General features: G+C 37.2%; 2 protein-coding genes across 4 annotated transcripts in view; one reads left to right on the forward strand and one right to left on the reverse strand.

The window, feature by feature from the left end:
- Nucleotides 1–13,669, forward strand: part of LOC102505575 (olfactory receptor 11G2) — a 442,453-nt gene that overhangs the window by 374,478 nt on the left and 54,306 nt on the right. The gene's annotated exons all lie outside the window — the stretch shown is intronic.
- On the reverse strand, nt 5,548–6,515 carry LOC116664170 (olfactory receptor 4N2). Its single transcript, XM_032481604.1, has one exon. The coding sequence runs from the start codon at nt 6,472–6,474 to the stop codon at nt 5,548–5,550; it is 927 nt and encodes a 308-aa protein (XP_032337495.1). The 5' UTR covers nt 6,475–6,515.

Genomic DNA, 13,669 nt, shown 5'->3' on the forward strand with positions numbered 1-13,669 from the left:
TCATCAATAAAGTGGAATGGTTAAATTAAATTACCTCTAGATTTCCTGCAAATGTTGTATTTTTTACTCAGTATTAGAATTCTGCCTGGTTTGGAATCATTGTATCTGATTTGAATACTTTGGCTGAGCAATGCACTAACTACATGGCCTGGGCAAATCACTTAGCTTTCAGAAGTCTGAGTTTTCATTCAAGAAATAGAATAAAGTATTGACTCTTCCTAACTGACAGGAATGATCTGCGGATCAAATTGTGGTGATGACAGTAACACTAACTCATCAAATAAGTTCAAACCAAAGCTAATCCTGAAAATATTTAGATGGAAAAGACAGTGCTGATGATCAGACACATCATCACTAGTGCCTTTGTCAGTGTCTTTGAGTGAACCCTGGCTGATGGTAGCTGCATAAATCTGAGTGACTAGCAGAGAGAAGAAATTGTACAGGTGAAAAAACCCTTCTTGCAAAATTCCGAATGCAGTCAGCTGTTTGTATACCAAGTTTTTCTCAGTTTCACAACTCTCTCTCTCCATCAAAGCCCTGTATTGATGAATAATGGAACCATTGGTAACAGAAGAAACTCAAATATGTTGAGTATGGAAATTAAGACATCCGGGGAATGCTCTGAAAAATCATAAAATCGGTGAAGTTTTCCTCTGGAACCTTTAGCCTTCTCTTTTTGCATCTTCCTCCCTTTCATCTGTCCTTTATAAGGAAAATAAATCATTCATTGCTTGCCCCTTGGTTTTCAACCAAATGTCAACTCTATGGAAGCTATTGCTATTTTCACTTAATAATGGTGTAGAATGAAAGTTTCTGTCCACCATTACACTCATTCTAAGCATCAAGAGCAGATGGAAATCTATTGGAGAGAGGGTAGAAAATGCCACACTGCTAAATTTAGACTTAAGCCTCTGGCTTTTCCTGTTGAATCTCTGACCTCTATTCCATTGCATTCCAAGGCAGCAGATGAACCAGCAGAATAGTTGCAACAGGGTTTCTATTGTCTTCTTGTTTCTTGTGAGTATGAATAGCCCCCAGCCCGAGAAATGCCAGTCTGCAGGTTTTATGTAACTCTCCTCCCCACCCTGGAAACACATTAACTGACCGTTTATGTCATTGTTCATTAATATTTATTCTCACATAGGGAAGCTGAGACTTTGAAATCTCCTCCAACTCTTTATGATGCAATGGAGAAAGTGCTTTGGAGATCTGAGACTACCCGCCCCACTGAATATTTCCAAAGGGAGTTATTAGACTGTAAACTAAATTAGGCAAGGAAACATACCAGAGCTTCGTAAAGGACAGATATTTTAGAATGTGTCAGGTAGTGTCACACTGTGTTAATCCTGTATTCTAACACCAAAATCCTATCAGTGAGTGAGAGAATCCAACTCTATTTGGAGTTCTGTTTCTTAGGTCAAAAGTAAATAGAAGGTTAGGAAAAGTTCATTTACATCTTACAATAAAATTGAAAATGAGAAAAAATGTAAATAAATGCTGAGATTGTTGGGAAGGAAGCAGGGTCAGGGTGAAGATGAGACAAGTGAGGGTATTGCCTCAGGCATCAAATTTATAATGATAGCAAAACCTTAGCAATTAAAATTTTAAAAAATAAAGTGAAATAAATAAGATTTTTAATGCAATACTTTAAAGAGCAAAGTTAACGTAACAACTATGAACAGAATATCAATATTTAAAGCAAAGGCATCAACATTACAGATTTTCCTTTTGCCTCAGTTTTCACTATGGCTCAACCTGGCATTTTTACTAATCCTGCTTATATTTAAAATTTAGTATTTATTTGTTCATCATGAATTTTTAAAATTAATTTTGATTTTTAAAAATACTAATTAAGTCTACTGAATATTATGCTTTGTGAAATAAGACAGAGAAATACAAATACTGTATGATATCACTTCTATGTGGAATCTTAAAAATGTAATACAAAGTATACTGATGCAAAACAGAAACAGACTCATAGATACACAGAACAAACCAGTGGTTACCAAAGAGGAGAGAGAAGAGGAAAAGAGCAAATTAGCAGTATGAGGTTAAGAGATACAAACTACCATGTATAAAATACATAAGCAGCAAGGATATATGATATAGCACAGGAAATTATAGCCATTTTCCTGGATAATTTTTAATAGAGTGTAACTATAAAAATACTGAATCACTATGTTGTACACCTGAACTGATACAATACTATAAATCAACTCTACTCATTAAAAAAGTGTAATATAAAGCATAATATTTAATTCTATTTTGCTTAGCGCTTCAGTGAGTTAAATCCTTTTCTTCTATCTAAGAGATAGAATGAGGAGCTAGTTATTCAGATTCTTTCAAAGGTTAAGTTGGGTCTTGGAGTCATCTTTAATTATATTGAATTTAGCTCAGATTGTGTTTTTTTTGAAATTTTTAACTGTGGTCTTTATTGAACACTCTTTTTTTATTTAAACATTTCTTTATTGAGTTATACTCATATTGTGTCAAATTCCAGTGTAGAGCACAATTTTTCAGTTATACATGAAGATACATATATTCATTGTCACATTTTTTTTTTGCTGTGAGCTACGACAAGATCTTGTATATATTTCCCTGTGCTATACAGTATAATCTTTTTTATGTATTCTACATATGCCTGTCAGTATCTACAAATTTTGATCTCCCAGTATCTCTTCCCACCCAAATCCCCCTTGGCAACCGCAAGTTTGTATTCTATGTCTATGAGTCTGTTTCTGTGTTGTATTTATGCTTTTTTTTTTTTTTACATTCCACATATGAGTGATCTCATATGGTATTTTTCTTTCTCCTTCTGGCTTACTTCACTTAGAATGATATTCTCCAGGGACATGCATGTTGCTGCAAATGGTGTTATGTTGTCGGTTTTTATGGCTGAATTATTCCATTGTAGAAATATACCACATCTTCTTTATCCAGTCATTTGTCGATGGACATTTAAGCTGTTTCCATGTCTTGGCTATTGTAAATAGTGCTGCTATGAACATTGGGGTGTAGGTGTCTTTCTGAAGTAGGGTTCCTTCTGGATATATGCCCAGGAATAGGATTACTAGGTCATATAGTAAGTCTATTCCTAGTCTTTTGAGGAATCTCCATGCTGTTTTCCACAGTGGCTGCACGAAACTGCATTCCCACCAGCAGTGTAGGAGGGTTCCCTTTTCTCCACAGCCTCTCCAGCATTGGTCATTTGTGGACATTTGAATGATAGCCATTCTGACTGGTGTGAGGTGATACCTCATTGTAGTTTTGATTTGCATTTCTCTGATAATTAGTCATATTGGGCATTTTTTCATGTGCCTATTGATCACTTCTGTTTAACTCAGATTGATTTTATCTCCAGCTGCCACCAAGGAACTTGTGTCTTTGATCTCATCAGAGCCAGGAAGAGTTTCAGCCACAACTCTGATAGTTTTGTTTCCCTTAGGATTCGGCTATGTAGACACTCAACATCCAAGTACCTCATAACACTGAAAATGTGGGGATTCCCTCTGATTTTTTTTTCTTCCTTCATTTCCCTTTTCCTGAGCAAATTATAGGTGTCAGTGGGAAAAGGGAGAGAAATTTATAAAGCCAAGCTGTTTATTTTTGTGTTTTGAGCATTCTCATCTGTCCACATCCCATGGGTCATTAGATCACCTCGTATTTTCTCACACCTACAAAAGATCCCATTTTATGGCAGAGTCACTCATTCATCTACAAGTATCCAGACTAGGTACCTGCCCTCAGGTACGGCGCTGCCATAGCTCTCCGCTCCTCTCTACAGGCCTTTCCCTTCTCTGGAGCTCAACCAAAAAACCTTCTTTGCTTCATCCACTCTTTGATAGCCTCAGAAAAGTAAAATTTGAATTTTGTACTTTTCATATTGTCGATAATACAAGAGCAACGTCCTTCTGCAAGCTAACCAGAATCAGTGGTCTATATTCTGATGGTTCGCTTTTGAGAATAAAATTATTTTTGTGTTTTTAACTCTTTCCATTTTTCCCTTTGTTAATTGACTGTTGGTTTCAATTGCCCATGTTTCCTTCAGGGTATGTATCTATTTCATAGTCATTTATTAATTTTTTATGTATTAAGTGAATTAACTTCATTGTTTATATCAATTTCCTTAGTTAATAGATTTTTTTTATTCTAATCTTTATGCATGAATGCTCCTCTGTACCATCCTGGGATAGGGAGAAAGCTCTCAATTCAATTTCCATGCAAACCTCTATAATTATGCAGAAACTAACCTGCACATCCACATGTGGTGGGTAGATTTTCATCACTCTTCTCCTTTTAAGCCACACATTTTTTTTACGATGTCAAATATAACTATCTTTCTTTTCATTTTCAATTTAATGTCGTACTTATTCGCCTTCTCACCTTCAAGGTCCTAAAACTATGATTCTGTATTTTACCACGGGTTTTTGCATTGCTTTGCTTTATTTTCCAAAGAAGCTGTGAACATATAAACAGGTTCTTCTAGGATCTTGGCATTTAAATTTCCAAATTCTGACTGTCAAATGTACTCATGAATCACTTGAATTTAGAAAAAAATTAATTGGCGAGAGAGGCAATAACATGAAAGGTGGTCTGTATCATTCTCCTGACTCCATACTGTGCTTAATTACTGTGCTCCTTCAGTGAGGAGCTGCCAAGTGGCTTCCTGTTATCCCAGTTTCCTCATTATTCAGGGATAGATCACTTGGTAGATTAGTTTTACAGTGTTTTTCTGGCAATCATTTCTGAATGCCGAGCATAAAGAATGGTTGCCTACTGAAAACATTTTATAAGTACCGAATTTCTCACATTAAACCTCACTGTACTTAACAGTGATTTATGTGATCTCCAACAGAATCTGTAATACCAAATATCTATCATTACCATAATCAGATTGCAAACAATTGAGGGCAAGATTTAACATCCAGGGAGGATTTGTAAAAACCATTAGTGATAATCATGAAGCTCTGAAAAAATCAAGGGAAATAACTTCATTACTTTTTTTCATAAAACCAATTAGTTTCCTTTCTTATCCACTACTAAACTTGGGGTGAGGGGAAGAAAATATATATGTTTCAGGAGTTTTCAAGCTTTTTAAATTGTTCAAACATATCATTTGGATTTAGATGATGTCTTGCCCTTATTGATCCTTGCCCAGAATCTTCATAATGTTGTTCTAAATCATACAAGAAACAATTGTGGATGAGTCAGTTCTGGCTTCAAATACTAAGATGAATTCTTTCTGCAATTAGAAAAAACAGAACTTCTTATCACAGCTTAAAACGCTTTTATTTTTTGACCTTTACAGCCACATATATTTTACACCCTAAATCTGTCACACTTATTCATTGTAACCCAATTACTCTTGTGTTTTCTTTTATGTTCCTTAAACATAGCACATTTACTCACTTCATATGTATATCTCTCCCCTAGAGGCTACGATAGTAACTGACAATGAGAAGGACTCAGTGAAAAACAATATTTGTTAAATGAATGAAAAAGTTGCAGCAGAATTGTCAGTTCTTGTCTTCTTACTATACGATCCATTCAGCAGATCACATGCCGACTCAATAGTCTCCTCATGGACGCTTTCACTTCCTGGTTGCGAAGGGTGTAAATCACAGGGTTCATCAAAGGAAAGATCACTGTATGGAAAAAGGAAACCACCTTGTCTGCTGGTAAGGCTCTGAAGGGGCGGGTGTAAATGAAGATGCCAGGCCCAAACATGAGAAATATAACGATGATATGGGTGGTGCATGTGGACATGGCCTTGCTCTTCCCCTCAGAGGAGGAACCACATACACGGCAGAGGATGACTGCATAGGAGGCCAGAAGGCCCACAAAACACAGGAGGGTCATCAGACCACTATTAAAAACCATCAGGAGCTCCACCACAAAGGTGTCAGTGCAGGCCAGCTTGATGACCTGCGGTACGTCACAAAAGAAGTTGTCTAGTCGGTTTGGACCACAGAAGGGCAAGCGGAGGATGAGGGCCACCTGGATAATGGAGTGGACAAAGCCCCCAAACCACAGAGCCAACAGCAAGACATGGCAAGCTCTTGGGTTCATGACGGTAGAGTAGTATAAAGGACGACAGATGGCAATGTAGCGGTCAAAGGCCATCACAACTAGGAGCAACCCCTCCCCTCCTCCAAGGAAGTGCAAGAAAAAGAGCTGAGTGATGCAACCTTTATAAGATATCACCTTCTTCTCAGAGAAGAAATCCGCCAGCATCCTGGGAGCCACAATGAAGGAGTAGGATGCATCCAGGAAGGCCAAGTTGCCCAGAAAGAAGTAGAGAGGGGCCGTGAGGCCAGGGTCTGACCTGATGGTGAGGATGATGAGGAAATTTCCAGGGAGGATGATGAGGTAGAAAATTAGAACTAGCACAAAGACCAGGAGCTGAATACTTTGAGACTGGGTCAAACCAACAAGGATAAATTCGGTCACCACTGTATTGTTCTCAGTCTCCATCTCCTCTGCCTGCAGATCATAAAGAAACAGAGTTCATTGCTGTTACTATTTCTTCCACCTAGACCCTGGATGTCCTCCAGCTAAGTGTTTAACACACTGATCACTTCAACTAAAAACAACAGGTTTCCATCCTCACCGATGTCCTGGGTAAATTCTGAACATTTCCTTCATCCAGATTGAAAGCAAACAAACAAACAAACAGAAAAACACTGCGCTCAGAGCTGCACTCTTACTCCCATTCAGCCCTGTGCTTCTACAGCACTGATATCCAACTTGGGAGGCAGCATCCTGCCCTTTCTTGGGATTCCTACCTTCTTGAATCATAGGAAAAGTTTCTCAATTGAGATACAGTGTAACTCCAATTATCAGGAGCTTTGCATTTTGGTGGCTGTACTATGCTTGAGGCTGAACAGCTGTCTTGGGATTACACGCCTTTTCTCCTCATCCACCAACCCAAATGGTTCACTGAGTATTTACTTGCTACAGTTCCTGTGGAATTTCCAGTTCCTGCCTACTAACTCTCTGCCTTGCTCTCTGTTTCCTTCTATCACCCTCCTCAGACCTGGTGTCCTTGTAATGCCCTGACCCAAGCTGTGCCCCAGTTTCCCAACAATAGGTCCACTTGTCACCTAACTTAGAGGTAGTCTCCTAGCTGCATCCCTGGGTAAGCACCACTCCACTGCCACCCCACGGCTTGTTCATGCAGCTTAACTAACACTATGTGAATCTCAAGTACTGATTATATACTCCCGAACTCCTTCTTTCCCTCATCCCAGTATGATGCCCAAGGGAGAGCCTTTCAACAAACAATACGTTACAATACAAAATTTGCCAGTATAAATTTTTTAATTAATTATCTTGACACATTAACATTCTTAGCATAGAAGAGGGGGAAGCAACAGTAAAGCTCCTATAGTCTAAGCCATTCCTTTTAAGAGAAGAAGCTAAAGCTACTGTGGTTACAACATTTAAGTTTGGAATGAATTTTTATTATTGTTCTGATTGACAAGTCATAGAGGAACGCAGGTTGTACCACTCAGTTTAAACACATAAAGAAGCAACACAGTTTTCAACAATGAGCGCTCTCTTTTGTGTACTGGAATAACTAAATATAATATTGCTTGTCTAAAATCACCCCTTTACAGAGCTTAGAATTAGAATTTTAACCCTGTGCAACTAAAAGCACATTACTTATTTGAAGGAAAATCTGTATGTAACGCTCAGTCTGTTTAGCGCTGTAGGCTCATTCCAGGAAGGACATGTGATGATCCCCTGAAGAGTGAAAAGATGACAGTATTAAATATTTTTACATGGGTATAATTGCCCATGTATATGTAGTTGTCACTGCCTTTTATTTTTTTAAATGCTAGTTTTAATATGTATAATATATTAACATGATGGCATACACACTTTATGAATAAATGAGCACAAAATTAAGGCAGAAGGTCAAAAAATATTTTGTTATGGGTATGAACAGTTTGAAAATTGTCAATCTACAGAAAAATACAACATAGTGTATATTACCTGTAACACAGTGTATATTACGTATAACGTTTAACTTAATAGCACAATTGTGTTAAGTAAGTTCTGTGGAACATTGGATACAAAGCAGAGTGAAAACCTTTGACAGAAAAAGCTCGTGACTCACTACTCAGGAACGAAAGCTAGAAAGGGAGAAGTCTGAATGAAAATAGAAGAGGAAAGAAATAGAGAAGCAAAAGAAAAACCCAAAACAATTAAGTGCATATAGTACATTGCTATGGTACATATTATAGGAAGCAGTAAACATATCTGCTTTAAGCATCTCTAGAGCTGAGGGGAATGGCTAATACACAGGTCTCCGTGTGTGACTACTGCCAGCCCCAGACGCACTTTATCAAGTCATATTTTAACATACCAGCATGTACACGCACACAAAGACCAGACACACACACACAGGAAAGTGGGGCCTACTCAAAACTGTAAAAGAAAAATATTCTGTAGGCTCTTCCATTAGCTTCTCAGCTCACTTCTTAACTTTTCTCCACTGAGGAGACATTTGTCTCAGCATTCATTCCATCATCTGCCTATAAAAATACACCAGGAAACCTAGGGGTGTAAGTGAAAAGCCCCTTCTACTTACTCTTAGCTTTTGTGCATCCCACAAGCTCACTCAGAGTTGGTTATTGCACGATGTGCCAGTGTTTGATGGTATCTCTGACAGCAGAGGATTTCTGAAGGTTTTCGTGATTGAAGGTTATAGGTTTTTCTACTCTGCCCACTTTCCTATCTTCCATCTCTGCTTTTCACTATTACCCAACAGACTGGAGTCCACACTCCCTGACATAGGTGGTCCATTTACTTCCCATGACCTGTTCTGGTCTATGTACTTTCCTTACCTGTGATTCTGAAATGCTGGTGGGCATAGATCCAGAGACTGTGTATCAGATAAGCATTTCTCAGAAAAACAAATTACAACTCTGGGGGAAAACCTACCAATTATGGCCCTCTTCTGCATAAAATATACTCTTTTAGCAAAATTTATAGGAAAAGCATTATCAGAAGAGGCTGAAGCAGAAATCTAAATTCTCACCACTACATCTCTCATCTTCCTTGCCACTGCTGCTAACTAAGAGGCACCTCTGACTCCAGCAGTGATGGCACAGTAGAGGCTGGGGAAGGCCAGGGAGACAGGCTCTCTCAACGTCGGGTGGAGACACACACATCCTCAGACAACACTGTGCCTACAAGGACTGCAAACTGTGCTCAGACCAGCTCCTGGATTCTCGCGTTTAGAGACCCAAGGAGCTCCCTTCCCCAGCTCTTTGAAACATTTCCTCATGCTTCCTCCCTCATTTTCCCTCTTTTCTCTTCTCTCCCCTTTCATGCATCAACAAGCCTTTGATTTCCCAATTTACTTTTATAAGTTTGATTGCAGTTTCTTTCTCCTGTTAATTTACGGCCTCTCATTTTCCCCTAATCTTCTTTCTCTTTTAATTTTGCTGTCTTTGAATCGCACTCTTCTTCATCATTTTCTCTTCTTTCTCCCTCTCATTTATTCAGGTTCCTTCACTCTGAGATGTGTTCCCTCTCTCCACTTGTCCTCAGATTCATTGCTACTCCATTATATCTCATGCTTCTCTTAGAATTATATTTAAAAAAGCACACCTCATTGTTGTTTCCTTTCAAGCAAGAATGAGCACTGTGTAGCTTCCCACCATCTCCCATTCTAAACATTACATCCACAAAATAAAATTGTATATTTCACTGCAGTACTAAATATTCTCTCTCGAATAGAGAAAATTTTTTCAATTTACCAAATCTGAACCACTCAATTGCTTCTCATTTCCTCGTATTTCTTTTGCATGTAAGTGAACCTGATAAAACAAGTTACATTCTAAGAAAAGTAAATCTAATTAGCATAATTCTAATAAAATGACTATAGCTAACAAGGTTTCCAACAGTTTGAGTGCAATGTCTGTCAGCGTATTGATTGAAGCTTGAAAATTCTTTAAGGGTAAATTAACATGTTTACATATTCTGAAAAATGTAGCTCAGACTGAAACATGATCAAATATTTAATTGGTACTGATGCAGATGACTGATTTATAAAGTCACTGCATATATAAAGTGACTGATGTATAAATACACTGAACAAATGTCTAGATCTTCAGCAAGGAAACTCCCTCATCAATAAAGTGGAATGGTTAAATTAAATTACCTCTAGATTTCCTGCAAATGTTGTATTTTTTACTCAGTATTAGAATTCTGCCTGGTTTGGAATCACTGTATCTGATTTGAATACTTTGGCTGAGGAATGCACTAACTACATGGCCTGGGCAAATCACTTAGCTTTCAGAAGTCTGAGTTTTCATTCAAGAAATAGAATAAAGTATTGACTCTTCCTAACTGACAGGGATGATCTGCGGATCAAATTGTGGTGATGACAGTAACACTAACTCATCAAATAAGTTCAAACCAAAGCTAATCCTGAAAATATTTAGATGGAAAAGACAGTGCTGATGATCAGACACATCATCACTAGTGCCTTTGTCAGTGTCTTTGAGTGAACCCTGGCTGATGGTAGCTGCATAAATCTGAGTGACTAACAGAGAGAAGAAATTGTACAGGTGAAAAAACCCTTCTTGCAAAATTCCGAATGCAGTCAGCTGTTTGTATACCAAGTTTTTCTCAGTTTCACAACTCTCTCTCTCCATCAAAGCCCTGTATTGATGAATAATGGAACCATTGGTAACAGAAGAAACTCAAATATGTTGAGTATGGAAATTAAGAGATCTGGGGAATGCTCTGAAAAATCATAAAATCGGTGAAGTTTTCCTCTGGAACCTTTAGCCTTCTCTTTTTGCATCTTCCTCCCTTTCATCTGTCCTTTATAAGGAAAATAAATCATTCATTGCATGCCCCTTGGTTTTCAACCAAATGTCAACTCTATGGAAGCTACTGATAATTTCACTTAATAATGGTGATAGAATGAAAGTTTCTGTCCACCATTACACTCATTCTAAACATCAGGAGAAGACAGTAATCTATTGGATACAGGGTAGAAAATGCCACACTACTGAATTTAGACTTAAACCTCTGGTATTCCTGCTGAAGCTCTGACCTCTATTCCATTGCATTCCAAGGCAGCAGATGAACCAGCAGAATAGTTGCAACATGGTTTCTATTGTTTTCTTGTTTTTTGTAAATTGAATAGCCCCAGCCCGAGAAATGCAAGTCTGCAGGATTTATGTAACTCTTACAGTGTAGCCATCCCCCTGACCCTGGAAACACAAAAACTGACCGTTTCTGTCATTGTACATAAAATATTTGTTCTCACATAGGGAAGCTGAGACTTTGAAATCTCCTCCAACTCTTTATGATGCAATTGTGAAATGCTTTGGAGATTTGAGACTACCAGGACCTCACTGAATAGTTCCAAAGGGAGTTATTAGACTCTCAGCTAAATTAGGCAAAGAGACATACCAGAGCTTCGTAAAGGACAGATACTTTAGAATGTGTCAGGTAATGCCACACTGCGTTAATCCTGAATTCTAACAGCAAAATTCTATCAGTGAGTGAGAGAATCCAACCCTATTTGGAGTCCTGTTTCTTAGGTCAAAAGTAAATAGAAGGTTAGGAAAAGTTCATTTACACCTTATGATAAAATTCAAAACGGAAAAAATGTAAATAAATGCTGAGATTGTTGGTGTACATATCAGGGAGGCAAGCAGGGTCAGGGTGAGGATGAGACAAGTGAGGGTATTGCCTCAGGCATAAAATTTACTGTGATACCAAAACCTTAGCAAATAACATTTTAATGCAGTATTTTGAAAATCAACGTAGCAATTATGAATAGAATATCAATTTTTAAAATAAAGGCATCAACATTACAGATTTTCCTTTTGCCTCAGTTTCCAATATGGCTCCACCTGACTTTTTTACTTATCTTGCCTTTTTTTAATTTAGTATTTATTTTGTTCATTATGCATATTTTAAATTAAATTTGATTTCATAATATATTTATTAGACCTAGAGAATATTATGCTTAGTGATATAAGACAAAGACAAATACTGCATGATATCACTTCTATGTGGAACCTTTAAAAAATAATACAAATAGCACTGTATGAAAAACAGAAAGAGACTCACAGATATACAGAATGAAGTAGTGAGGGAGGGAGGAGGGAAAGGTCAGATTAGGGGTGGGGGTTAAGAGATACAAACTACTGTGTTTACAATAGATAAGCAACAAGTATATGGGGTATAGCACTGGGAATTATAGCTATTATCTTATAATAACTTTTAATGTTGTATAATCTGTAAAAATACTGAATCACTATGCTGTACACCTGAAACTAATAATGTAAGTGAACTATACTTCAAAAGAATTGATCAAAATACTGTTTACCACTAAGTTTTTTTGGCTCCTCCCTTAAATCTTGCCCTCAAGACAAGTTCCTTACTCATCCCTCTGTCTTCACCATCATTTTGACCCTGAAATCAAGCAATATGCCACGTTATTAATGAGTATATAAGAATCAGCACATTTCTGGTGATGAAGGCACAGTAGAAAAACTATAACTGATGCAAACGAAGACTTTCAAGGCATAATTCTTTTAAGAGATAGGAACTGTTTGGTATAGAATAGGCCATTTCCTCAAGGGAGAGTGACCTCCTAAACAGGATATGAAAAGAGGTATCATGATCTCAGTATTTGTTGTATATTTACTTTTACTTCACTTAGCTAAAACAAGGATGAGAAAAAATTTTGGTGTTTTTCATTGAAGATTATTAAAATAAAAATTAATTAAAGACCAGAGCAGCTAAATGCAACTTAATTTTGTTTTTTATATCTGATTCCTGGGGTTTTTTGTTGTGCTTTAAAGCGAAATCTGAGTTTATGAGTCACGTCACAATTGAAACACTAAACACACATTTTTGTAAGCAAAATACAATTTGTAATCAAATATGTACTTGTTCTAATCTACTTTCATCTCAAAGACACAGTGTGAGAAGTAGAAAAAGAGAAGAAAAAAGAGAAAAAAAAAAGATATAGAGAAGGTCAGAATTACCAAAATACGGAACAAGAAAACAGGGAAAGGACAGACTCATGGAGACGTAAATGGATAAATGGAAAGACAGTTATATACTGATCCACAGAAATACACATTCCACAAATCCACAAGCCACAAAAAGAAGCCAATGCTAAAGTGACCTATGTAGAGGAAAGAGAGAAAGGAAGGGAAAATACACTAGGTTAGTTATGCACTGACATGGAGCAATAGCCCCATCTTGGAGGAGGCTAGAATTCTGCCACCAAGGACTTTTAAAATGTGATGTTTTTCCATAATTATAAACATAATCTATGTCTTTCCTCCCTTCCTTACATTCATTCCAATACAGAAGTAAAATTAATCTGAAAATCTAAGCTGGTAGTTAAAATTGAGGGCTTTTTAACCCAGCTAGGAAAGCTTTATCATTTCAGACAGATTTGGAATTTAAAAACAAGTGAACAAAAATTTTCAAGAGTGCTCTCCTCAGGTTGACCTGAGACAATATATAGCTAATTTATTGACCAAAAAAAGCATATACACAAAAATAATTATTACAGTGAAAAGATTATTAGGCAAATAGTGAAAAGCTAAGAATATAATGCTGGCTCTAATCTATAAATGTTATGTGGCTTTGGAAAATAACAGAGCCATTGTAAGAC

Source organism: Camelus ferus, chromosome 6 (assembly GCF_009834535.1).
Source record: "Camelus ferus isolate YT-003-E chromosome 6, BCGSAC_Cfer_1.0, whole genome shotgun sequence".
Lineage (NCBI taxonomy): Eukaryota > Metazoa > Chordata > Mammalia > Artiodactyla > Camelidae > Camelus > Camelus ferus.

Excerpts from the sequence above, each read along its gene's own strand:
- LOC116664170 (XM_032481604.1), bottom strand. The coding sequence starts at position 6,474 with ATGGAGACTGAGAACAATACAGTGGTGACCGAATTTATCCTTGTTGGT.